Below are 27178 nucleotides of genomic sequence, written 5' to 3'. Positions count from 1 at the left end.
GTGGAAAAGGTGGGCTCCACTTTCTGTACAAAGCCTTCTGCTGAAATCCTCCATTCTCCTTGACAGTGGCAGAAAGCTCTCTGAGCGTTTCCTCATGTACCAAGCATGTTGGTGTGAATGATCGTCAATGTTCTCTTGTAGACCACCTCACTGAAGTTCTCATCTGAATCATCATTAACAAGTCTCGTCTGGGGCTTAGATGTCCAGTGATCTGGTACATATACTATCCTTTTCCCCGGCAAGGTTTAGTTCAGTCCAGCAAACTCACTTTTGCTCATATCAATCCCAGTGTAACTCAAAGATGTGTATGATGCCACTACCTGAACTGCTAGCTTTAAGTGCAAGATCAGGCACACTATCTAGCTCTGTCTTGTCCTTCTTGTATCATGGTGGCTAGCAAACCACAATTCATGGATGCCTGACAGCATGAAATCAGCAGTGGAATGTTGAGGTGAGGCAACATAAGTGTAATCAAAAACACAAGGGTAATGGTCACATGATAAGCAGCTTACACTTCATCCCAGAGATCAGGACTTCTTCAACATCTGTTGCGACAGAATCGGTCACAGTCAATGCCTTGATGTGCAGCACCATCTCGTCTGAAGGGCTTAGGAGAGGTTGATGTGCCCATTAGTTATGTGCTGCTAACTTTAATTATGTGCCACATTATCAGTGAAGAGAATGAAATTGGTGTTAGAATATGTCTGGTTGTTGTTAGCATAAATGAACAGCTAGATATTTGTGGGTGCAATGAGGAGTGGCAGTGAGACTGTTACCATTAGAAAGAGTACACAGGTGAGAAGCAATTTGTGAATGTTAGGCCGAGCCCTGACTGACCCAAACCGTTGATAGTTAAGTGATGTGGTACATTGAACAACATGCAAGTTGGCATAGGATGGTCTTTCAAGATGTATTCATTCATCTTGGCCACCTGTTCCACACTACCAGAATCTTCCCAGTCCTTGAGTAATGTGAACAGTGGAGAGAATGTTGGGAAAACCATGAGGATTGGCTAGCAAGGAGCTTCTTTACATGAAAAGCAAGAAGTCCAATTTTCCAAACAAGTTTTGAACGGTGTGATGATGCCATTGGTTAAATGGGTATATTTTGTCCTTTTTTTAAATGAAGAAAGGTTCAGACAGAGGTGCTGAGCAGTCTGCTCAAAAGCCAGTAAAGAGACCTTTTTTTTAAAGTTGGAACAATAGAAGCAGCCTGAATGGGTAAGGTCAAGCTCCCACAGAAACAGGATTTTCTTTTAGTGTTATCCATTAGTCATAGTTGCTGAGACCTTAAAGCTGGATGTGGAAGTTCTTATTCCTATCTCTGTTACAGCTTAATGCTGGGGTTCTCCTCCTGCTGCTAGGATTACTTGTGAGACAATCAACTTCACTGAATTTACCTTTGCCAAGGGTGTGTTTATAGAATGTGACAATATTGGAACAGTTAATTAGTAGTAGTTAATATAGATAATTTGGAGCTGCTTGCACAGGGCATAATTTCAATGTTTGCAGATGATGATATAAGCCTTATTGTCCATTTTCTTTAAAAAAAAACAACATGAGCATGGTTAACTTAACAATATAGTTTACTATGAATTCAATTTTGCTTTTTTACTTAACATCCATGCCCAGCTCTCAGATATTTACTTGTCTTAGGAAATGTTGCAGTTCATTCACTTTTCCAGTGACCAATCCAAATATGAGTTATTAGATCCCTAGAATTTTAGCTATGCACAGAATCATCGAGTGGAACAGCATGGAAACAGACACTTTGGTCCAACTCATCCATCTAAACCAGATATCCTAAATTAATCTAGTCCCCATTTGCCAGCATTTGGACCTTATCTCTCTAACCCAACTCATATATTCATCCAGACAGTTTTTAAATGTTGATATCGTGCTTACCTCTCCTGGCAACTCATTCCATACACACACCAGCTTCTGTGTGAAAAAGTTGACTCTTACCTTAAACCTATGCTGTCAAGTTTTGGACTCCCTTATCCTGGGGAAAAGGCCTTGGCTATTCGCCCTATCCCTGCCCCTCATGAGGTCACCCCTCAGCCTCTGACACTAGGGAAAATAGCTTCAGTCTATTCAGCCTCTCCCTATAGCTCAAACCCTCCCACATCCTTGCAAATCTTTTCTGAAGCCTTTCAAGTTTAACAATATATTTCCTACAGCAGGGAGACCATAATTGAACACTGTATGTCAAAAGTAGCCTAACCAATGTCCTGCACAACCTCAATATGACACTCTAACTCCTATATTTAATGCATTGACCAATAAAGGCAAGCGTACCACACACCTCCTTCATTATCCAATCTATCTACAACTTCACTCTCCAAGAACTATGATACTGCACTTCAAAGTATCTTTGTTCAGCATCATATCATGAGGACTTGGCCATGAAGTGAATAAGTCCTGTCCTGATTTGCCTTTCCAATTTTCTTGAAGAACAAATTCCAGGGGGGGATTTATCTAAATCATCTTTTTGTTTTCCTTAAAGACTTCATAACTGTGGACTCTTCAAGTCATTTGGCCTCACTTTGAGCCTGGCTGGTTTACTTATTGACAGTACATTCAGACAGCTTCCAAGCAATTCTTTCTAAACTGGTTATTCAAGCTGGATTGATTTCTCCCATCAAGTACAATGAGGACTATTATAGATTCCTTCCATGAACTAAAACTTTGAGTTAGCCTTTCAGCATTTTTTCTTTCATCAAATCTCTTTGTCATTAAGTGAGCCATTTGCTTCTGTAAGCAAACTTACATAGGTAATTAAATGAGAAATGCTTCGGACTGGGACTCCACCCTGCATCATTTTTACTTGTGGCAACATGGTATGATTTTGGTTAATTAAAACAAAAATGTAAATTAATTTGAGTTACTTGGTTTGATTGATTTTATTGTTGGCACATGCGCCAAGATACATTGAAAAGTGTTTTGCATATTATTCAGGCAGATAGTACCACACAAAATGCATTAGGGCAGCAGAACAAAGTGTGCAGAATACAATGTTACAACTGCAGAGAAGGTGCAGAGAGAGAAGTCAGAATTAACATATTAGAGGTCTGTTCAACAGCAGGGAAGAAGCTGTTCTTGAATCTATTCATACCTGTATGCAAACTCTTCTAGCTTCTGCTCGATGGAAGAAGAGAGTATAAGTGGGGTGGGAGGCGTGATGTGGAGGTGCCGGTGTTGGACTAGTATGGACAATGTTGGAAATCACACAGTACCAGGTTGTTGTCCAATAAATTTATTTGGAAGTACAAGTTTTCAGAGCACTGCTCCTTCATCAGGTAACTAATGGGGCAGGACGACACAGAATTTATAGTAAAAGACCAAAGTGTCATACAGTGATGCAATATATTGAACAAACCTAGATTGCTGTTAAATCTTTAATCAGTAAGAATGTGGATGCAGGTTTCGATGATTAATATGTAAATCCCAGAACTTCTTTCAAGTCACAGTCCCAAGACAACTTAAGGTGTCTTCGTGATTTTTACCTTTGAAAAAAGAGGGGAATCAGACTACCTTCAACATGTGTCCTTGATTCTGGCATCTCATGAATAATGAAACCACAAGAGATATCCTGGCTTTACTGAGAGGTTCATCACGAGACAATCCATTGTTCTGTGTTTACACTTCTACCTGTGGGTTTGAAGATAAGTGTAATTTAGATTAAACTTCAAGTATCTTTGAACTTCATTTACCTTTGAGTTGATTATCCATTTCTCAAAGAACTGTCCTCATCTTACCAATAGTTAAAACTTTAATTCCTAAAGCTGAAACATATATTCTGACCCTATGAATGATGAAATTGATTTTTTTTTCTGCATAGTTTTTTGACGATGACAGGACGAGTTAAGGAGGTTATTGAAAAGGCATATGTGTGCCTGAGATTTAGAGACACAATTTGATTTTATGTCTAGAGTTGTGAACCTGCATTGTCCATGTGGCCAACTACCACTAGTTAATATCTTAATTGGACAAAATAGGAAATCAGTCTCCAAAACAGAATAGCGTTCATTGTCACATATATTCAATGGGTATAGTCAAACGTTTATACATTATCAATTACAGTGCTAATTTAGACAGAATTGCAGATGCACAGCTTCTTTTGATATAAGATTTGGACAGTGCAGAAATAAAATGTCCAGCATTGCAGAAGTAAAAGTTCAGTTCAGCAGACCACACTGGCACCTAGCTTACAGTCCACACTAGGCTCGAGCTCCACACCTTGCTCGCAATATGCAACACTCGGATGTCGCTGTGCCAGACTGGGAGGTCTCATGCCAAGCTGGCAAGAAGGGGCCACAGAAGGAATTTGCCACACCAATGCCAGGAGGCCCCTATGGAATGCCAGGAGGTCACTACGTCATGCCATGCCAGGAGGCTGTTGTGGGAGCCATCGTGCCAGAGGAGGCCGGGGATCATCACTCAGCAGAGGCCGGGAATTGCCACTTGATGGAGGCTGAGAATTGATGCCAGAAGCCGGGAGTTGTAGCTTGCCAGAGTTCAGGAATTGAAGAGATGGAAAAGCACGAAGGAGAAGAGAAAAAGAAAAGCACTGAGCGGAAAGGAAAGAGAAGAAAAAGGAGAAGAGCAGGTAGAGTAGATGAGCTCCAGCCGAGAGTCCTCCTCCACTGCCATCTTGCTGAGTGTAATCAGTAGTGTTGTGCTCTTTGAGAAGGTGTGGATGCATTTAAATGCAGGAACATGACTGGTGATGTCTTGTACTAGAGAAAAAGCAAGAATTCAGAAAACCAGAGGCCTCAATGGCCAGAGGATTAGATAAAAAGCCAAATAAATAATACTGTGGCCAATCTTCTAGAACATAAACATAGAACAGTACAACACAGTACAGGCCCTTCACCCCTTAATGTTGTGCCAACCTTCTATCCTACTCTAAGGTCAGACTAACCTACATACTTTTCATTGTACTATCGTCCATGTGCCTATCCAAAAGTTGCATAAATGCCCCTAATGTATCTGATTCTACTATCACCGCTGGCAGTGCATTCCATGCACCCACCACTCTCTTTGTAAAGAGCCTACCTCTGACAATCTCCCCTAAAACTCCCTCTAATTACCTTAAAATTATGCTTCCTCATGATAAACATTTCTGCCCTGGGAAAAAGTCTCTGGCTATCCATTCTATCTATGCCTCTCAACATCTTGTACACTTCTATCAAGTCACCTCTCATCCTTCTTTGCTCCAATGAGAAAAGCTCTACCTCCCTCAATCTTTCTTCTTAAGACATGCCATCCCGTCCAGGCAGCATCCTGGAAAATCTTCTCTGCATCCTCTCTGAAGCTTCCACATCTTTCCTATAATGAGGCAATCAGAACTGAACACAGTATTCCAAGTAGGCAAAAGTGAGGACTGCAGATGCTGTAAACTAGAGGTTAGATTAGGGTGGTGCTGGAAAAGCACAGCAGGTCAGGCAGCATCCGAGGAGCAGGAAAGTCAATGTTTCGGGCAAAAGCCCTTAATCAGGAATAGAGGCAGGAAGCTTCCAGGGTGGAGAGATAAATGGTAATGGGGAGGGGTGCGGGGGGAAGGGATTGGGGAATGGGACTGGGGCTGGGGAGAGCTTCAGGGCAGAGGAGATGACCTGGGGGTTGCAGTGACAGAGAGAGACTCGCTGAGATTCTTGTGGAGAGAGGAGGAGAACTTCTTCAAGGTAGGCATCCTTGCAAGAGGATTCGCAGTCAGGTTAAAATCAACCAGGCAAAAATGAGGACTGCAGATGCTGGAAACTAGAGGTTAGATTAGAGTGGTGCTGGAAAAGCACAGCAGGTCAGGCAGCAACCGATCAGCAGGAAAATCAACGCTTCAGGCAAAAGCCCTTCGTCAGGAATGCCACGACTATAAAGAGGGGTCCGGCAACTCAGAGGCTAAGGCAATCGGATTGCTTGAGATCAGGAGTTCTGGGCTGCTACGGACTGTGCCGATCAGGTGTCCTCACTAAGCTGGGCTTCGATATCAAAAGACTATGTTTCACTGTGTTAACCAGGCTGCACCACAATGTCTATTCATAGGCACGATCTGACTACTGAGCAATGCAGGGGCTTTGACCTGCACTGTTTCCGACCTGGGCCGATTCAGCACTCTGCAGCACACCTGGTGCGCCCAGGATCCCTGAGGAGCACCATGTGGACACTGATTACATTACTTACAGTGTGGAAACAGACCCTTCGGCCCAACAAGTCCACACCGACCCGCCAAAGCGCAACCCACCCAGACCCATTCCCCCTACATTTACCTCATTCACCGAACACTACAGGCAATTTAGCCTGGCCAGTTCATCTAACCTGCACATTTTTGGATTGTGGGAGGAAACCGGAGCACCCGGAGGAAACCCACGCAGACATGGGGAGAATGTGCAAAGTCCACACAGAGAGTTGCCTGAGGCAGGAATTGAACCCGGGTCTCTGGAGCTGTGAGGCAGCAATGTTAACCACTGTGCCACCGTGCCGCCCACTAGGTGATCTGAGTGCAGTCACCATGTTGTTTAATCAGGGCTGTATACAGCTGCAACTTAATCTCACAGCTCTTAAACTCAATCCCCCACTCATGAAAGCCAATCCAGCATACGCCTTCTTAACAACCTATCAACCTGTGTGGCAACTTTGAGGGATCTATGGACTCTCCACACTGTCAAGAATCCTGCCTTTAACCCTGTATTCTGCATTTAATTTCAACCTTCCAAATTAAATGACTTCACACTTTTCTAGATTGAACTCTATCTGTCACTTATCAACCCAGTTCTGCATCCTGTCAGTGTACCATTGAAGCCTACAACAGCCTTCAACACTATTCACCACTCCACCAACCTTCGCGTCATCAGCAAACTTACTAACCCACTCTTTCACTTCCAGATAGATCCAGAGTCAGGCAGGGCTGCCCACTCTCTCCTCCTTGTTTTTGTTGTAGAGATCCCTTTGCTGAGTTTATCAAGAAGGATGTGAGCAGTAGATGAGTGACTATTCCAGGTAGTGGAGGCCAGCAAGTTAAAACCTCCCTGTACATAAATGATGTAGCTGTTTTCTGCTCAGATTTGCTGTCAGTGCACAGAGTCATGACCTCAGAAACCATGGCAAATTAAGGCAATAGCAAGGCCATCATATTTGGGAACTGGGCTGACCAATTGTTCATTTCCTTCACTGTCAGGATAGATTACCTGAAGATGCTGGGAATACATTTTGAAGGGGCCAGGGTGTGCACCAAATCTTGGGAGGAGCACATCTACAAGGTAAAACAGAAACTGGTCTTTGAGAGTACCATTCCCTCTCCATTGTGGGTAAAAATCTGGTCATCAGATGTGAGACAGTCTCTCTGTTGTTGTAGTACGTTGCACAGGTCTGGCCCATTCCTGGAAACTGCACAGTTTCAGTCACGCGAGCCATCTTCCATTTCATCTGGAAGCCCAAGATAGACCAGGCCTGCAGGGGCTCCATGTGCAAAACTCTGGGTTGAGAGGGGAGGAACACGTCCAGTGTTGCCCACATCCTGATGGCCATCTTTTTATGTGGCTCTATCAATCTGTGCTGAGACCTTTGGTACATAAACACCAAGTGTCACTTTGTACTGAGTTTGTACCTGTCCCAACTGTAGCAAAGGATGGGACTGGCCACACTATCATAGAACACTCCAAGGTAGCTGGACCATTCCATATCACCTGTCCTTCATGGAGAAATGCCCTTGACCGCAAATCCATCAGGAAACGGTGAGCAAGCAGAATCCTCAAGGCCCTGAGGGAAAAGGAGAGGGTGGATCCTGTCACATGGTTCACTGAGCAGACTGTCAGTCATTTGGCAGAATGTCTCATTTCCAACAAGCACCAAGACATAGCTTGGCTGGTGGTGGGAAGGGCACTACCTGTGAAATCTTTCATGGACACCCAGTCAGTCTGCATTGCTGCATGTTGCCCTCAAAGCAGCTGTAGGGCGGTTGAGACTGTCACACAGCTCCTTCTGGAATGTGCCTTTTCAAAGGAGGTCTGGAGGAAGATGCAGTGCTTTGTGTCAAGATTCATTCTGAGCAGCTCTGTGACACGTGCCTCTGTACTCTACGGTTTGTTCTCCGGGACACACACTGAGATAAATATCAACTGCACCTGGAGGATCATAAACTTGATGAAAGACGCTCTTTGGTCTGCCTGAAATTTATTGGTCTTCCAGAACAAGGAGTTGACCCTGACTGAGTGATGCAGACTGGCACATTCCCAGGTCCAGGACTACATGCTGAGGGATGCACTAAAGCTCAGGACAGCTGCTACCAAGGCTGAGTGGGAAAAGACTACTGTCTGAGATCTTCCTGCTAAAGCTAAATAGGGGATTGTTATTGGACTCTCCTAGTGCCTCAAATATATGTAAATATTAGCATTGTATGTATAAGAGAGGTCCTTGATTTTTTGGAGAGAATCAAAATTCAATATATGTTTATTTACTTGATATGCAGCTTTGCAGAACCAAACTGCTTTTGTGACAATGTACATATCCAAAAAGAATAAAGAATTTTTGAAATAAAAATATTAGCTTGCTCTCTTTCCATGGTTACTGCCTGACCTGCTGTAATCTCTAGCATTTTATTTTCAGTACAGATTCCACCATCTGCAATAACTTGCTCCATCATAGATTTAACATTTGGCACAAGGCATAAAAGGGAAATGTGGAGAATTCTTTTCAGTTGGAGTGTTGGGATCTTGGTGACTTACTTGAAAGTGTGAAGGAAGCTGATTTTCACAAATAATTTTCAAAAGGATTTGAACGTGTACTTAATCATGAGAAACCTGCAAGGTTATAGATAAAATGGTGTACAGTTGATTCTGTGAGAACATGTGTTTCTTCAATATGAACTAGCTTTAATGTGATTGAAGAATTTAGACCATTATTTGGAAATCACAAACTTTCCTTTGCTTTATTGACTATAAAGCAATTCTGACCCCATTAGTTTAAATGGCACAGCTATCGCGCGAATTTCTTATAATGCAAGATCGCACAAGAATGGAACTATCAGGTTAAATCGGAATCGTCTGCAGAAAGAACTCAGCACAACTGCTTTTACAAAGCACATTGGACTGAATGCCTCCTAATGTGTTGCATGATTCTACACTTATGGAACACATTGGAATTAATTAATTTCATATATATTTCAATGAGTAAAAAATATTTTTAAGTGGTATATTTTATAATGTTAATGTGTTTATGGCAAACCAGATCATTGCTGATTTTATTCAGTTGAACTGTATTGGTTGTCTTCCAAAACTTCCAGTTAGTAATGCTGATACTCAGCTTGTCATACTATTCTGTTAGCTTGTCTTCAGAAGTATTCTTTTAATAAGCTGCATTTAACTCTCACACTGTATGTCTTTCTCTCCCTCTCTTTTGTTTCTTTCAGCCTTGGAATTCTGTGAGGCTCCACCAGTGCTATGTGCTGGATATCAGACTGACATGTGTGATCCTTCCCAGCATGGATACCCAATGATAATAGGTTCTGACGTTGACACTGAAACAGAAGGAGCTGCATCTCCAGATCATGCTTTAAGATTGTGGATGAGAGAAATCAAATCTGAACATAGCTCCTGTCTATCAAGCCGTGCTAATTCAATGCTTTCTCTCACTGACACTGAACAGGAAAGGAAGTCTGATGCAGAAAATGGTAAGGAATAAAACTAAGTTCTGTAAAATATGGTTTTGCAATGGCAAGTATTCAGTTGATATTAAATCAATTATATATGCATGTTAAGAATGAAGCTTTTCTCAGTGGTATTGAAAGTCGTGGATTAGTTTAATGTTGCAGAGCAGTTCACTGTATGAATATTATGACAATAGGATTCGTGCCCTTATCCAGCTGCTCTGAACTAACATAGTTAGAACTGTGTTTTAATTCTGCTGATATATGTATATATTATTTTCACTCATATTTTGAATATCCAAACTTTGTGATCCCTTGAATATCTCTATGTTCTTGCTCTGTTTTACTTTATCATCGGTTATATAAATTCATGCATGACAGACTAAGTTCTATTGTAGTTTTGAGTTCTATTATTCTATTTGCAGAAGAGCAAAATACATATTTTTAACAGCATGTTCGTGAACAACATGTTTGCAAGTGTGGTACATCACTGGTAGGACCTAAGTTTATTTCAAAGGGAAATATTCACCATTGATTTGTTAGGAGACTGAGATTTATAGTGGCATTTGAGCTGCTTATGAAAACATTAGATTTTCTGAGAAAACATTAAGGTGGAAGGAGCTGAACACCTCAGATTCATTGCATGTAATGACTTGTTTTCTGTGCATCTTACTTTTCTTCTGAGAAAGTAACTGGAGGAATGTGGAATACATTCAATATATTTGGATGGACAGGTTCCACACTTGAATATGCGCACAATGGTATTGATTTTAGGAAACCACCATGTGTTTGACAGTGAATTAGAGTCAATGCTAAAAAGTAGATATTGGAAAGCACAATTGAATACCCAATCATTGAATGAATTAGTTGTGTTTTCCAGCATTGTCAATTGAGTGCCAGATTGTTTTAAGATATTTTTGCAAAACATTCAGAAGGGACAATTTTAACCTGGGGAAACCAGGCAGCCATGCAGTCAACATTAAATATAGAGACCTATCTACTGAGTGTTACTGTAATCTTCAGAGTTCTGATTTTAACAGGAATATTAACTAACCTAATTAAATCACCAATCAGACTGGTCCAGCTGACTATTTTATAACCCATAATGATTCACACTACACGCTCCTCCCCTTTATGGTACAGTCTGACCTCACCATTTACTTGACTGATAGGAGGCTAATCCTTCAGTGGTCTGGCGGTGCCCTTCATCCATGTAGCTATTACTTGCAGATGTTTTGAATGGGATACTGAGTGGATCTTATGGTTGAAGCTGGAGACATTAAATCTTTACTATCTGAAGCTTCTGAGTTTGGAGCAGGTATCTGCTCCTGTACCTTGACCTTCAGCTGCACAGTGACCATCCCATTTTAAAATTGGTACTAGAGTTTGAAATTTGGTTGTGTAACTGCAAAGGAATTTTCCACTTTGGCTCTGATAGTCCTTGAGATCAATTGCCATTGAACAAAATGATTTTACAGCATATTATGAAGTTCCTCAGTCATTTCAGTTGTTTTAAATTAAAGAGATACCATTTTATTTTCTTCAGTGAAATATGAATGAAAAGGGCAGAGATTCTGTGATTGTTAGAAATTGCAACTGTAAATTCTGCCATACATAGAAGGTCATGGAAAAAAGTTCAGGTTAATATTTAGGATAGATACATTCTGTCAGCATTCTGATGAAAAGTGTCAAGCTGTCTTCTTCAGATGCTGACTGACCTTTTGTGTACTTGCAGCATTTCCTTTTCATACCAAACCTCCAGAATTTAATTTCTCAACGATTTAACTTCATGCAGTACTAAGTAAATGAAAATGCCATTCAAATATTCCTTTTAGAAAAGGCTACTTTTTTTGTTAGATAATCTCTTAATAGATCCAAATGCACATTAAGTATTTATAGAACTCCAAGATTTAAATGATTATCAAACACTCAGTAGAATGAAAAAGGTAATTCGTGCAAATTGTTCTAATATTTTTGAAATTATAAACCTATTCAGATCCAAAGCTTCAAACGTACAATGTTGCTATTTAAGTATTTCATGTAGTTAAAAATTATGCCAATACATTCAGTGGTTACTGGGCTATGAAAATTTTATTATATCACATTAGAAGCTAATGTCCTTAAGGATCCTAACTGAGAAGAGTTTAGCCATCTTGATTCAATTTCCTGTGATTATAAATCTAAATCACAAAATCATCCATTATTTAGCATTAACTTGGTATTTTTATAGAGAAAGTCCTGTGGGAAAATGACCTGTCCCCCTCACACAGTAAAGTGAATTATTTCAGCTGCTATTGTGTGAAGACTTGATGAATTCACCATTCAAATATGATTAAGACAAAATACACATTTTTTCTGAAGTAATGTAATTCTCTTTAGTTTGTTTTTGTTTATGGGAGCTGTTAGATTTATACAATCAGAAGGGTGTTGTGAAATTTGAAAGGGTTCAGAAAAGATTTACAAGAATGCTTCCAGGGTAGGAGGATTGAGCTATAGGGAGAGGCTGAACAGGCTGGGGCTGTTTCCCCTGGAGCGTCAGAGCCTGATGAGTGACCTTATAGAGGTTTATAAAATCATGAGGGACATGGATAGGATAAATAAAGAAAGTCTTTTCCCTGTGGTGGGGGAGTCCAGAACTAGAGGGCATAGGCTTAGGGTGAGAGGGAAAAGATATAAAAGGGACCTAAGGGGACAATCTTTTCATGCAGAGGGTTGTGCATGTATGGAATGAGCTACCAGAGGAATTAGTGGAGGCTAGTACAATTGCAGCATTTAAAAGGCATCTGGATGGGTATAGGAATAGGAAGGTTTAGAAGGATATGGGCCATGTGCTGGCAAATCAGACTATATTAATGTAGAATATCTGGTCGGCATGGATGAGTTAGACCAAAGGGTCTGTTTCTGTGCTGTACATTTCTATGACTCTATATTGACCTATCTTCAGTCAGTCATCTTTGTGACTAAAATAATGTCTAATAGATCTCATAATTTCTAATGAGAGTCTAAGTCATGGGGTAGTTTCAGATAACCTTTATTGCAGCTTTATTTTCAGTACAGCTGCATTTCTCCACAACACTAAGGTGCTCACATGCTCCATGCCCCCCCTCTTCCTTTCTTTTCTATTGGTCAGAAGCAAAAAGCAATCCTTTTGTAATTGGGTTTCTGGTAAAACATTTTACATAGTTCAAGCTTGCCTCAGCAAATTATTTTGCTTGCTGATAGTAACAACAAAGAGATGGACAGGCTTATGGTCCACCCCATCCCAGTTCTCAGCTTCATGATATTAATAGACTCTCTTATTGATATTGATATGGAGGCTGCTTTTGCTGTCAGACGGCTTTGAATCTTTTCATCTCATGCCATTAGTGATTTCTTTGTGCATAAGACAATCTGTAACTACTTCAGAATCTATATCTATGATCATCTTAAAAATTTTAACTAAAATCTACTCTTGGTGTTATAACAGATTAATTTAGTTATTCAAGAGCTCTAATTAGTGTGAAATGTTCTTATCTATGCTTTATGCGTCAGTAACTGCAACTGCTCATTCTATCTCAGTCCAGTAACCTTGAGTTGACAGAGCTACTATTGCTCTACTTGTGAAGACTGCAAGAAGCAAATATTTTTCCAAGCCCTCTAACTACTGTCAGCCATGCTTTACTGTATTAGACATGGGCAGCCATCAACCATTTTGTGCTGCTCAGTTATGGCCAGCCCTAATAATGTCTCTCTTTTCTGACATCAATCTCTGCATGAGTTGACTCTTCAAACTCAATCGTTTCAGTCTCTATGGTAAAAACAAGGACTGCGGATGCTGGAAAACTGAGTCTGGTTTACAGTGGTGCTGGAAAAGCACAGCAGGTCAGGCAGCATCCATGGAACAGGAAAATTGATGTTTTGGGCAAAAACCCTTCATCAGGAATAGAGGCAGGATGCCAGCAGAGTGGAAGGATAAATGAGAGGGGGTGGGGGGTGGGGATAAAGTAGCATAGAGTACAATAGGTGAATGGGGGTGGGGATGGAGTGATATGTCAAAGAGGAGGGTTGGACAAGGTAGCAAAAAGTACAATGGGTAAATGAGAGTGGGGATGAAGGTGATAGGTCAGAGAGGAGGGTGGAGTGGACAGGTGGAAAGGAAGATAGGCAGGTATGACAAATCATGGGGATGGTGCTTAGCTGGAAGGTTGGAACTGGGTAAGGTGGGGAAAGAGGAAATGAGGAAACTGGTGAAGTCCACATTTATGCCCTGGGATTGAAGTGTTCCGAGGCGGAAGATGAGGTGTTCTTCCTCCAGGCGTCGGGTAGTGAGGGAGCAGTAGTGGAGGAGGCCCAGGACCTGCATGTTCTCAGCAGAATAGGAGGGGGATTTGAAATGTTGGGCCACAGAGTGGTGGGGTTGATTGGTGTGGATGTCCCAGAGATGTTCCCTAAAGCGCTCTGCGAGGAGGCGTCCAGTCTCCCCAATGTAGAGGAGACTGCATCGGGAGCAACGATACAATAAATGATATTGGTGGATGTGCAGGTAAAACTTTTATGGATGTGGAAAGCTCCTTTGGAGCCTTGGATGGAGGTGAGGGAGGAGGTGTGGGTGCAGGTTTTGCAATTCCTGCGGTGGCAGGGGAAGGGAGGGTGGGTTGTTGGGGGACATAGACCTGACCAGGTAGTCATGGAGGGAACGGTCTTCGCGGAAAGCGGATAGGGGTGGGGAGGGAAATATATCCCTGGTGGTGGGGTCTGTTTGGAGGAGGCGGAAATGTCGGCAGATGATGCGGTTTATGTGAAGGTTGGTAGGGTGGAAGGTGAGCACCGGGGGGGGGGTGGTGGTTCTGTCCTTGTTATGGTTGGAGGGATGGGGTTCAAAGGCAGAGGTACGGGATGTGGACGAGTTGAGTTGGAAAGCATCTTTAACCACGTGGGAAGGGAAATTGCGGTCTCTAAAGAAAGAGGCCATCTGGTGTGTTCAGTGGTGGAACTGATCCTCCTGGGTGCAGATACGGCGGAGGCAGAGGCATTTGGAATATGGAATGGCATTTTTGCAGGAGGTAGGATGGGAAGAGGTGTAATCCAGGTAGCTGTGGGAGTCAGTGAGTTTGTAAGAAATGTCAGTGTCAAGTCAGTCATCATTAATGGAGATGGAGAGGTCCAGGAAGGGGAGGGAGGTGTCAGAGGTGGTCCAGGTGAAAGAAGATGAAACAGCGAACTTTTGATACAGCAAGCAGGCACTACTGGGATTTCTTCACCCTGCAGGCTTCCTGCCTCTATTCCTGATGAAGGGCTTTTGCCCAAAACGTCAATTTTCCTGCTCCTTGGATGCTGCCTGACTTGCCGTGCTTTTCCAGCACCACTCTAATTCATTTCAGTCTCTAAATCAAAGTAACTTTTCCTCTCATTTTTCGTTTTTCATTTACCTCTCCCTTTGCATAAACTCTCATATCCATGTTCAAGTCCACAATCCCAACTTTGCCATTCGAAATGACCTTCTTCTCTCACCCATTAGCTCAATCAGATGAAGTCATTGTTAATGACCACCTTGAATACCTCATTACTCGCATCCTCATCCTCTTTGAGCCCAATTACTTCTGATTTAGTGCCAGAAATGCTTGCAACAAAGATTTTGTAACTGTACTTTTAATATACTATTTCTAAACTTTCCTCAGTCTGGACTTTGATTCATCTCAATGCTTGTGCAATTAATGATCTGCTGAACCAATTCTTCAGCTCTGTCTTTGATCTTCTTGTCTCCAATAAAACCTTTACTGTCTCTAAGCTTGGTTGCTCCTTCTGCTCCATCTTTGCTCTCAAAACGCTAAGTACTCCAGAGCTTGTTTAATTATCACATGCCAAATGTAGCTGGGCCAGGTCAAACACTCTTGGAATTTGTTTTCATTTGTCAAAATCATTCAAACCCCAAAATAATTCTGCTTTCTATTCTCAATTACAGATTATCTTCGTAAATACGCTTCCCTGATTCTACCTTCAGTTTTTGTTCTTGCAATTTGTCTCATTCTCCATGTTCTATCATCTTTTTTAATGTGTATTCATTTCAATTTCAAGAGTTTGCTTCATCATTGTTTGTGGCAGTATATCTCCTGTCCTAAAAAACTTGGTTGCTTGCATCTTCATTCATAAGTTTCCAAGTTTATAAACTTTTGCTTGATCTTTGACTTTTTATTCAGAATTTTTGTGTTTAGAAAATCTGATACTATTTCTATTACTGTTTTCTGACAGCGGCTCTTATATTTCTTTGCTTCTATGTTTTCTGAACGATTTTGGTTTTGACTGCTTCAGCTTGATTTGTTATGTGCCTCCTTCTTAAATTTCATTTCAATTTTAATATCCCTACTCATCTAAAAATCTTCAATTTTGCCACATTCTCTTCACTTTGTGGGTATATGTTAGCTATTATCCTAATCATATCCTGTCTGGAATATAACCAGTTTGTCTTATCTGCCAATTTGATTTGCAATGTTGCTGATCTAATTCCCTCATTAAATCTTCTTCATTATTTTTTTTTCAATTACGAGCCTTAGAACATTTTTCTCAGTTCTCATATCAAATTTAATTACCATTGCTGTTCCATAGGGAAATGATCCTTACCTACTTTTCCCCATTAATTTATTCACACTGGATGTATTTATTTGTAATGGAAGAGGTGATGGCCTAATAATATTATTGCTAAATTATTCATTCAGAGACCCAGGTAATGTTCTGGGGACCTGTGTTCAATGGCAAATGGCGCGCCCTGAATTCAATAAAAATCTGGAATTAAAAATCTAACAATGACCATGTTTATTGTCAACTAATACCCACCTCCTGGAGATGGAAATCTGCCATTGTTACCTGGTCTGGCCTACATGTAACTCCAGAACCACAGAAATGTGGTTGATTCTTAACTGCCCTCTAGCCAGTTAAGGATGGGCAAAAAATGTTGGCTGAACCAGAAATATCCAGTTTCTATGAATGAATACAAAAGATCCAGTACTCTTTCTCTTTCTTAGGATTAAAAGCAGTTTTATCTAATTTTGTAAATAAACTTAGATTGGCTCCAGAAATCTTTGCTGCATTTCATGGTTAAATTAGTTTCCCCAGTGTATTTTTGGATAATTAAAATTATCTCTGTTTATGACTCTGACTTGCAATATGTTTGTAATATTTTCTTAAGAATTATTTTCACTGGTTGTTGGTTTATAATAAAATTTGATTTTATCATACCATCTGTACCATCCTTATGTTCTAATGTAGTTAAGCAATATTTGATTAATAGTTAATAATATTTTGTAGAACAGATATACAGAAACAAACCAGTAGCCCAAGACATCTCTGCTACTGTTTTGACATTTTACGTGAACTCTTTCTGCCCTACTATCCTTTGTTGTCTGGCCATTTAAATTAAAGAACTGTAGTATTTATACACAATTAAGTTCTTACAGTAACATATTTCAGGAATGGGGAGAAAATTCAGAAGTCTGAAGTGCAAAGAGACTTGGGAGTTCTAGTTGAGGATTCTCACGAGGTAAACTTGCATGTTGAGTCAGTAGTTGGAAAGGCAAATGTAATGATGGCATTTATTTGGAGACAACTTGAATATAAAAGCAGGGATGTACTTCTGAGGCTCTATAAGGCTCTGGTCAGAGGAATGTTTGAGGACTCTAGGTCTATACTCGATGGAGCTTAGAAGGATGAGGGGGATCTAATGGAAATATACAGAATACTGAATGGCCTGGACAGAGTAGGTGTTAGGAAGATGTTTCCATTAGGACCGACCACGACCCAAGGGTATAATCTGAGAGTAAAGGGAAGACCTTTTAGAACGGAGATAAGAAGAAACTTCTTCAGCCAGAGAGTGGTGGACCTATGGAATCCATTGCCACAGAAGGCTGTGGAGGCAAGGTTCGTGGGTATCAAGAGTTACAGGGAAAAAGCAGTACTGAGAAACTTATCCACCATGATTGAATGGCAGGCCAGACTCAATGGGCTGAATGGTCCAATTTCTGCTACTGTACCTTATGATCTTGCATTGCATATCATGTACTTTCTTTTCGCCATCTGCAGTTGTAGCCTGTTCTGACATATATGAGCTTGGTCCTTGAAAGAGTAAATAGGGAGGAGTGGTTTATCCACTATGACAATATTACATGGACTTGGTGAGAACACAGCTCAAGATTTTGAATGAGTAACATGTGCCATCTTGATAATCCCCATACTGTCAATAACAGTGTCAATCACATCAAAGCAACTTCAATATGGTTACTTTTAGGCAATAAGCAACATTTTATTTAAAACAAGAACATCTTGTTAGACAAGCAAGTGGTTTTTTCTCCAACATACAAACCCAAATGGACCCTATAGATTTCTTTCCTAAAAGAGGTTTGGTGGTAGAATGCACAGTGATAAATGGCACAGACATCTTCATACAACAAGGGGGTCTGCAGTTATGACATATTGATATTACATAATGAATGCACAATAAATGCCCACCTCCTGAATATTTAAACACCGATGTGTCAATTCATGGTATTTTATGTTTGTAGGATGTGACCATTGCTGTTAACTTTTGCTTATTGGTCTTGAGAAGGCATGACTGGACTTCTTAAATTGATTAAACTTTGATTCAGCAATTCTGAAGAAAAGTTGATAAAGTTAAAAATCAGTATGGTATATCGCTTGGGTAGGAACGTTTAGATGGGTACTGTTGACATTTGGCATGGAAGGTGATGCTGAAAGAGGCTTATTAAGTTGCTGCAATGCATCTTGTATATAGTACACACTGCTGCCTCTGGAAGGAATAAATGTTCAGATTATAGTTGGGCTATCTATCCACTGGGCTGCTTTTTCCTGAATCGTATTGAAATTCTTGAGCTGCCCTCAAGGTGTTCCATGACACTGCTGATCGAGGATTTGGGGACTCAGGAGGTGAGAAAGTCACAGTATTTATACATGTAGTCCCATGTACTTTCCACTCAGTGGTAAATCAACATCCACCACCCCCCTCCCCACCACTACCACCACCAACACCAACACCACCACCAATACCACCACCATTACCACCACCAACACCACCACCACCCTGAGAGCATTGATGCAGGAAGATTGAATGATAGTGGACAAATAATTACTCGGTAATACAGAGTTGAAATGTTACTAAAAAGAGACACAATATCAAAGCTTTTCATTTTACATTTAATCAGAACTGGAACATCAGAAAACAAAATTACTTGGGGAAGACCAGTTTATATAAGAATATATGCTGATTTGTAAGACCATTGTTGGTACAACAATGCAGCAAGAACTGTTAAGTATCATTTTCATCAGCTAACTAATCTCTAAAGTTAAGGCATTTATAGATCTTAAGGTTTGGTGGCTTGTTTGGTTTCAGGCTGAACTCGGTCTTCCTTCTAGCTTGGGTGTCAAGATAGTAAAGATTTAGATGGTTCATTCATTGCTTCTTCTGGGGACAGCGGATGCTAGCTTGATTCTTTAATCACTGCATGCAGTACATAGACAGTCAAAACACCAAGATAATAACTGGAATGGAGAAGAAGTTTAAAAACAATAGATTCTGGATGATATTAGCATACCTGTGGTGATTCCATTCAAAAGACCCAACTTGTCAAAGGAGCAGACAAGTTTACCTGGCTTGTCACATGACTATTTCTCTCCAGTTGCCCACACAGCCAAATATGATTTTGGATAATATATATTCCAGATGACTGATTTACATAATAACATTATGTCTCGGCACGTGTCTCCCATGACCAGAGTCTCATCATCCAAGTGGTTATATCTACTAGTTCATTCCCCTCCAAGATTCTTTCAAAATCCCTGCTAACAAGTTGTCTCCATTTCAGTGGATTTAGAATATCACAGGTGCAGCAACGTAAAGGTTCTGCCATCTTCGATTGCAATGTCGTGATACTGGAATGTGGCATCAACCTTTCAAATGATTTCAACTCATGATTTTCAGTTAGCAAATTCAAATTATTATTTTTCATATAAAGCATGACCTTCCAACACTTTCTGTAGACAACATCCATATGCATGGCACCATCTTCTGCAACTACTTTTTCAGTGTTCTCAATTTTAGCTATTATTAGTGTGTTTAAAAAAATAATAATTTACTGTCTCTTGATTGCGATGCCTTAGTCCCCTATTTCGGTTACTTACTTTCAAGTTAACCTGTTCAATACCATCTTTTCCACAAGTCTTTTTGAAGACCTCTGTAGATTCTTCCACTAATTTCTAACTGGTGAGTCTTCCAGCTTATGTTCCCTCACAAAATTCAAACTGAGGTTAAGGCCTTGAGTTTCATTCTTGGAGCAAGTGCACAGAAATGGGAGAAATCCCAACTCTGCAAAATTGACCTTTAAAAATGACTGCCTGTAATCTTTGGATATTTGGTTTGGTGCAGCCTGGATTTAGAACCGAGCCTGGTGACAAGGGAAGATTTTACACGGCTGCAATTCGCTGAGTGACTGAGCAGAAACCTTGCAGTTTAGAAATTAAGATTCAAAATTAAAATCTCCTCCAAACTCCTCTGTACTCATCATCCATAGTTCCCTATATCCCTCTACCAATCCTCATGGCCCCTCAAATCCTGTATGCCAACCTATGCCAATGAATCCATCCACCAAATTCCCTAATACCTTCCTGTGCCACCTTATCTCTATTTCATCATCCCCAAAACACTGTTTGGCCCTAAGCCATACTTCTTGGGAGGCACATTGTTCATTCTGCCTGGCACTTTATGACAGTCCCTGCAAAGTTCCAAGGAGTTTATGCAATGTTTGCACACAATCTTATCCACAGTTAATAATTGCAAAGGGCACTTGGTCTACTTCAAAGATACTTGAACCACATCCCCAAAGGTTACCTGGTGCCTCTCCCCCTACACCCAACCACTACCACCAAAAGATACCTGACTCTTGAAACCATATCAACAGGACACCTCAGGTCTCCAAAGGGGTTACCCACTAATTTAAATGAAATGCACTAAAAAAAAGACCTTCTCTTATCTGGTCTAATCCCAAAATCTGAGTTTGAGACTCCAAAGATTACAAAATCAGATTTCAGTGGGGCAGCTCATTATTACAATGACTAGGTACTTTTGAGAATCAAAGATGCATGAACCATGGATAGTCTTCAAAACCAGACTGATGAAAATGAGAAAAACAAGAATAATTTTGGCATTTCTGCTCTTCATGATGAAAATCAAGGCTGATAAGTCACTCTCGTATTCCCAAAGCTGAATGATGCCATTGGTATTTTGCTCTGCTTGTATTGCACGCTTAGGTGAGCTCTCTGTGAGCTGCCAACCACTAGGCCCAACCTTTCTGTAGCTTCCCTAAGGTTCACCCATATTTATGACAATATCTATTTTAAGGAAGTGTAACTCATCCTGAAACATTAACCCTGATTTCTCTCCACAGATGCTGCCAAATCTGCTGAGCTTTTCCCGCAATTTCTGTTTTTGTTCTTTGCAATGTAGTCTGTTCTGGGATGTCTTCAAATCAACCTTAGGATTAATTATCTCTCATTTACAATTTATTTTTTTGATGTAATGAATTAAATGAGTTTTATAATAGGATTAATTAAAAACTTTTAAGCTGAGTTTCCTCTGCGAGCCAAAACAAAAACATCTTTCTGTATTGCCAAGATGCAAAAATGACAGACATCGCATCTTCACTCCTTTCCACAAGTAAGCCCATCAACAGTTTTATGATCCTATCTCTCCAGCTGTTGATCTGTCTGACTTAATGTGGCCTCAATGTTTTAAGGTTAATAAGCTCCAAGCTTGGTTAAATTGTCTTTATCCCTTTTCCACTGGTAAAACTTTTTAATTCCCAAACTAAAAAAAACTTTATTTTAATACATATTAATGGTGAATTAGATACTCACAACATTTGTTTTCTCTTCCTTCAATTATTTTAAAATATATGAAAACAATTGGCATGCCTCCTTTTCATTGAATCTATTTCTGATTTCTTTTTTTAACCAGCAACATTTACTTGCAGTGCTACCCTAATTTTAGACTGAAGGTCATTTTTTCATTTGTACCACCTTGGCATCAATCATTGCTTGTGTTAAATACAAAAAACAAATCTGTCAAGATCAGATACATCAGGAACAGACCTTTTTTTGGAAAGAAAATCTGTCGAAAATCTGTTGAAGAATGTGCAATCTTCCCACTCAGATTTTCATTGCTGCTCCTGTCTAGACAATGTTTAACATTTAGGAAATCTTCCCCAGTGTTTCTGCAGTTACTATTGTACTATACCCTTGTCAGTTTTGACCCACCTACCTAGCATCTCATTGTAACCTTGAATACCTGCATTTTCCAGAAATGCATACAACTATCTCCTGGACATATTTGCACTGAATGCTTCAATATCCATTGCTGGGAAATGATTGTTCAGATCTATTTTGCTCTACTCTGTCATGGGTAGAATTAATGTATTTTCTTAGTGCCTGTGATCACTGTATTTTCTATGCAAGAAATGTGTGTGTTCTTAGCATGAAGTAATTAACCCAATTTAAATTTATACTCTAGCAGTAAAGATTTTTGTGAGTTATAAGTTGAGATATGTTTACCTCAAATGTTTTAAAAAAAAAGATATTCCACTCTCTATTTTCACACACTTGCACAAAAACAAATGTGAGAAGCTGGTGAGAGTGACACAATATCACTTTAATATAGAAAGGCAAACTACAATCAATGCTGGAAATCTGAAATAAAACAGTGTATTTAAGATTCATATCAAACTTAAGACATTAATTCTGTTTCTCTCTTCACAAACGCTGCCAAACCTGTTGAGTTTTCCCAGCACTTACTGCTTTTATTCCAATTTTCATGTATCATTGTCTCAATCTCCTTTGTGGCTGGCCTCTAGATTCTTAGATGTGTTGTTTCAGTTGGTGCCAAGGTCTTCTAAAGCAGAACTTTATCAGTAAACAGCAACATTTCTTGTTTCTCTCCAGCAATTAATGTTTGTTTCAGATTTTCAGCATCTGCAGCATTTTGCTTTAAATTCTGACAGAACTCTGTCTCTCTGCAGAAAAATCTGTACTGCTACTTTAAAATCTGGCAACAAACTCACAACCTCATCATGTGACTTATACAAATTAAAGTCTTTGTCCAAAAAAAAGCTGTGCGTTGATTATATATGATGTGTTGTCATTTGAAACTTTAAATGCACCCAGCATAGTTTGGATAAATGAAGCCATTGTAATACTATGGAGATTGATGTGTTTCTATTCACATTTATCTTATACACATCAAGTTTCGATACTTCTTTTGTCCTTGTTAGAATGAAAAGAAGAACTATCTAGAGTGTTATAGTCCTCTCTTTGATGATTCATATTTAAACAAAAAAATGTGTGAACTCCTTGGATAGTTGTGAACGTTGACATCAAACATCTTCGGGCGGCACGGTGTCTCAGTGGTTAGCACTGCTGCCTCACTGCGCCAGGGACCTGGGTTCAATTCCTGCCTTGTGCGACTGTCTGTGTGGAGTTTGCACATTTTCCCTGTGCCTGCGTGAGTTTCCTCTGGGTGCTCCAGTTTCCTCCCATAGTCCAAAGATGTGCAGGTTAGGTGAATTAGCTGTACTAAATTGCCTGTAGTGTTAGGTGCAGTAGTCAGAGGTGAATGTTGGGGAATGGGTCTGAGTGGATTGCTCTTTGGAGGGTTGGTGTGGACTTGTTGGGCCGAAGGGCCTGTTTCCACATTGCAGGGAATGTAATCTAATTATATATTCACTCTAAACTGACTGGTGAAATGGCTTGATGTGGTTAATTTAATACACTGTGTTTAAAGTTTTAGATTATTGGCCAGTTGTTCTTTATACATTGGAAAGACAATAGGAATTACAATTTATGGCATTTAAAAATTGTCTCTTTATATTTGGTTTCATAGTTTTCACTGTCTAAGCAATGTGTTCTGAAACTAAGCAGGTAATAAAGTTAATATAGAGAAACCTCGATTATCCAAAGGATATGGATAGGAGGTATTTTGTTCGGTTAATCAAATTCCAGATAATGGAATGTAGGATAACATAGTTTAGCTAAGCATTGGTACCTTGCGATCTTGCCAGATCATCCGATATTCAGATAATTGAATGCTGAATAATCAAGGTTCCTCTGTAAATACTGAAATTTGCAATCAAATAAATAGACCGCCATTGTCAATGATGACTCTTGCATGGTCCTCTAAGAGTCACTAGTTTCCTTTCTTTCTATATGAACTGAATGATTTCATTTGTGGCAATAGCTTTTCAGTCTTCAGCAATGGTTTAGCAGCAGTGAATAACAGAGTTCCATTGTTCCTTTGTTTATATTGTTACCTGGATATTGATAGGAGCACTAAAAATTTAGTAGAGATGTTTTCCGTCCTCTGATTCCTAGGACTAAGGGAATGTGTGAGGATAAGTGTGAGATGATGCACTTGTACAGGACAAATCAGACAATAAGATTGCGTGACAAACTGTAGGACCCTGGGAAGCACCAGGGATCATAGGGAACTTGTTATGCCATAACACTGATCCCTTTAAGGTAGAAGATGGTGAGATAAAGTAATAAAGCATTTCGGGTACTAGCCTTTATGAGCTGAGGCATAGTGTTTAAGAGCAGGGAGGTTTTGCTGGAACTGTACTACATGTTGGGTAGACCACAGCTAGAGTATTGTGTGCAGTTTTGGAATCTACATGTTAGAAGGAAAGTGATTGCAATGGAGAGGTATTGATGAGATTTACCAGGATTTTGCCTGAGCTGGAGAATTTTACACAAGAAAATTGGATTGGGTTGTATTCCTTGAAGTAGAGAACATTGAAGGGAGACATGACTGAGATGCATAAGATCATGATGAGCATAGACTGGGCAGACAGAAAGGAACTTTTCCCTTTGGCAGAGGAATCAATGACCCAGGGGCATTACAATAAGTGGATTGAGGTTTACAGGGGATGCGAGGATTTTTTTTTCACAAAGAAGATGGTGGAAATCTGGAGCGCACTATCTATAAAGGTGGTCGAGGCTGAAACCCTCATTACATTGAAAACGTATTTAAGTTTGCAGGGTTAGTCAGCTCAGTTGGTGAATGACTGGTTTATAATGCAGAGTAACACCAACAATGCAGGTTCAATTCCTGCACCATCCAACCATCTCAACCTTATAGGAGAAAGTGAGGGCTGCAAATGCTGGTGATCAGAGCTGAAAATGTGTTGCTGGAAAAGCGCAGCAGGTCAGGCAGCATCCAAGGAGCAGGAGAGTCGACATTTCGGGCATGAGCCCTTCTTCAGGAATCTCAACCTTCTCCCTAGCCTCAGGAATAGTGACCCATAGGTTAAATCACCAACAGTCCCTCTCTCTAAAAATGAAGGGCAATTAGAGTGTACAATAATGCAATGGGTCTGGACTCACGTGTGGATCAGACCAGGTAAGAATGTCAAGTTTCATTTCCTAAAGAACATTAAGGGAACTCAATGGCTTTTTTTTTACAACAATTGACAATGCTTAGATTACTTACAGTGTGGAAACAGGCCCTTCGGCCCAACAAGTCCATACAGACCCGCCAAAGCGCAACCCACCCATACCCCTACATTTGCCCCTTACCTAACACTACGGGCAATTTAGCATGGCCAATTCACCTGACCCGCACATCTTTGTGACTGTGAGAGGAAACCGGAGCACCCGGAGGAAACCCACGCAGACACGGGGAGAACGTGCAAACTCCACACAGTCAGTTGCCTGAGGTGGGAATTGAACCCAGGTCTCAGGCACTATGAAGGCAGCAGTGCTAACCACTGTGCCACCGTGCAGCCCACAAATGGTTGCATGCAATTAGGCATTTTCTTTATTCCAAGTTTTTGTTGATTTCAAGTTATATCATCTGCTCAGTTTGATTTGAACACATGTTCCTGAAACATTAGATGGGTTTTGGATCACTTGCCACAGAGTTGGTGCTTTTTTTCTGAGGTTTAAAGCTAGCCTCATAATTTTGATGTCAGTGGTTTTATATATAAAAAAAAAGTCTTGCCTAGATCACTGAAGCCCTTTTTGGGAAGAAAATTTGCCATCCTTCCCCAATCTGGCCTACGTCTGACACATGATCCACAGCAATGTGTTTGACTCTTAGCTAACCTTTGAAATGACCAGTTCAGGTGAAATTAGCGATAAGCAGCAACTGGTGGCCCTCTCAGCAATATTCACATCCTGTAACAGAAAAAAGAAAGCAAAAAAATCTCTCCAGAAATAGTTTGCAGGCAAAAGATTAGAAATTTTAAAAATGCGTTTCCACAAGTACAACTTTAAAAAACATCTCGTTTTGATTTCAATTGATCGTAAAAATGATCTCCTCCTAACTACTCATGGGACATGGATGTTGCCAGCTGGACTAGCATTCATTGCCCCTCCCTAGTTGCTCTTGAGAAAGTGGTGGTGAGCTGCTTGAACCACTGCAGTTTATGTGCTGTTGATACACCCACAATGCCCTTTGTGAGGGAATTCCAGAATTTTGACACAGCAATATCTTTGAGTCAAGATGGTGTGTGGCTAGGAGGGGAACTATCAGGTGGTGTTATTCCCATGTATCTGCTACCCTTACCCTTCTATTTGGAAGTGGTTGTGGGTTTGGAGGTGCTATCTTAGGAATTTGGTGAATTTCTGCAGTATATTGTGTGGATGATATACATTGCTGGTACTGAACATCAGTCAAGAAGGCAGTGGTTGCTTGTGGATGTGGCACCAATCAAATGGGCTGCTTTATTCTGGATGATGTCAAGCTTCATAAATGTTATTGAAGCAGCATCCATGAGTTAAAAACACAGTTTGGCCAAGAATGTTTTCATGAACCACATGACCCTTCTAAGTTGAAGTATTTCAAACATTTTGAATCTAATTTATTTCTCATACCTGGTGCATTAAGTTGCACTGATTGTTTCCACAGGTTTTATATATAAAATATGTCAATTATTTTTGTTTTACTTGTAGTTTTGCTTCACACTGTGATGAGAAATACACTGTGATAGAAAATAAATCACTCCTCACCAAAGGCTACTACAAATAGCTTACTTTGAACAGTTGATGCAGTTGTCTCATTTAACATTTTTTGGGGTCCTGAACACAAGAAATCAATCATTTTGTTGATTATTGCTCAGTATTACTTAAACATTTTAAATAGTAAATTTAACAAGACATCTGGGTTATTTCACTTCGTCTCAATCTATTCCATTCATTTCATGGAGATCAAGTGGGTGACATGGTGGCTCAGTGGTTAGCTCTGCTGTCTCACAGCACATTTTGATTCTGTCCTCAAGTGATTGTCCATGTGGAGTTTGTTCATTTTCCCCATGTCTGCATGGGTTTCTGCCAGGTGTTATGGTTTCCTCCCACAGTCCAAAGATGTGTAGGTTAGGTGGATGGGATGTGTCTGGTGGGATGCTCTTCAGAGGGTCGATGTGGACTTGTTAGGCTGAACAACCTACTTCCACACTGTACAGATTCTATGATTCTTCGATGTGGAGCATATTTATCCTTCACTTGTGAA

The 27178-nt window shown here is 40.3% G+C and overlaps 1 protein-coding gene across 3 annotated transcripts in view; it reads left to right on the top strand.

The window, feature by feature from the left end:
- tenm1 (teneurin transmembrane protein 1) overlaps positions 1–27178 on the top strand; it is an 833960-nt gene that overhangs the window by 112607 nt on the left and 694175 nt on the right. For all 3 annotated transcript variants that reach the window (XM_060832118.1, XM_060832119.1, XM_060832117.1), the window contains exon 2: positions 9406–9666. In XM_060832118.1, the coding sequence (XP_060688101.1) occupies positions 9406–9666 (261 nt within the window). The remainder of the gene's footprint in view (positions 1–9405; positions 9667–27178) is intronic.

Source organism: Hemiscyllium ocellatum, chromosome 11 (assembly GCF_020745735.1).
Source record: "Hemiscyllium ocellatum isolate sHemOce1 chromosome 11, sHemOce1.pat.X.cur, whole genome shotgun sequence".
NCBI classification, from domain to species: Eukaryota; Metazoa; Chordata; class Chondrichthyes; order Orectolobiformes; family Hemiscylliidae; genus Hemiscyllium; species Hemiscyllium ocellatum.
The sequence above is the reverse complement of the archived record's forward strand: the minus strand, read 5'-3'. Positions and strand labels throughout refer to the sequence as shown.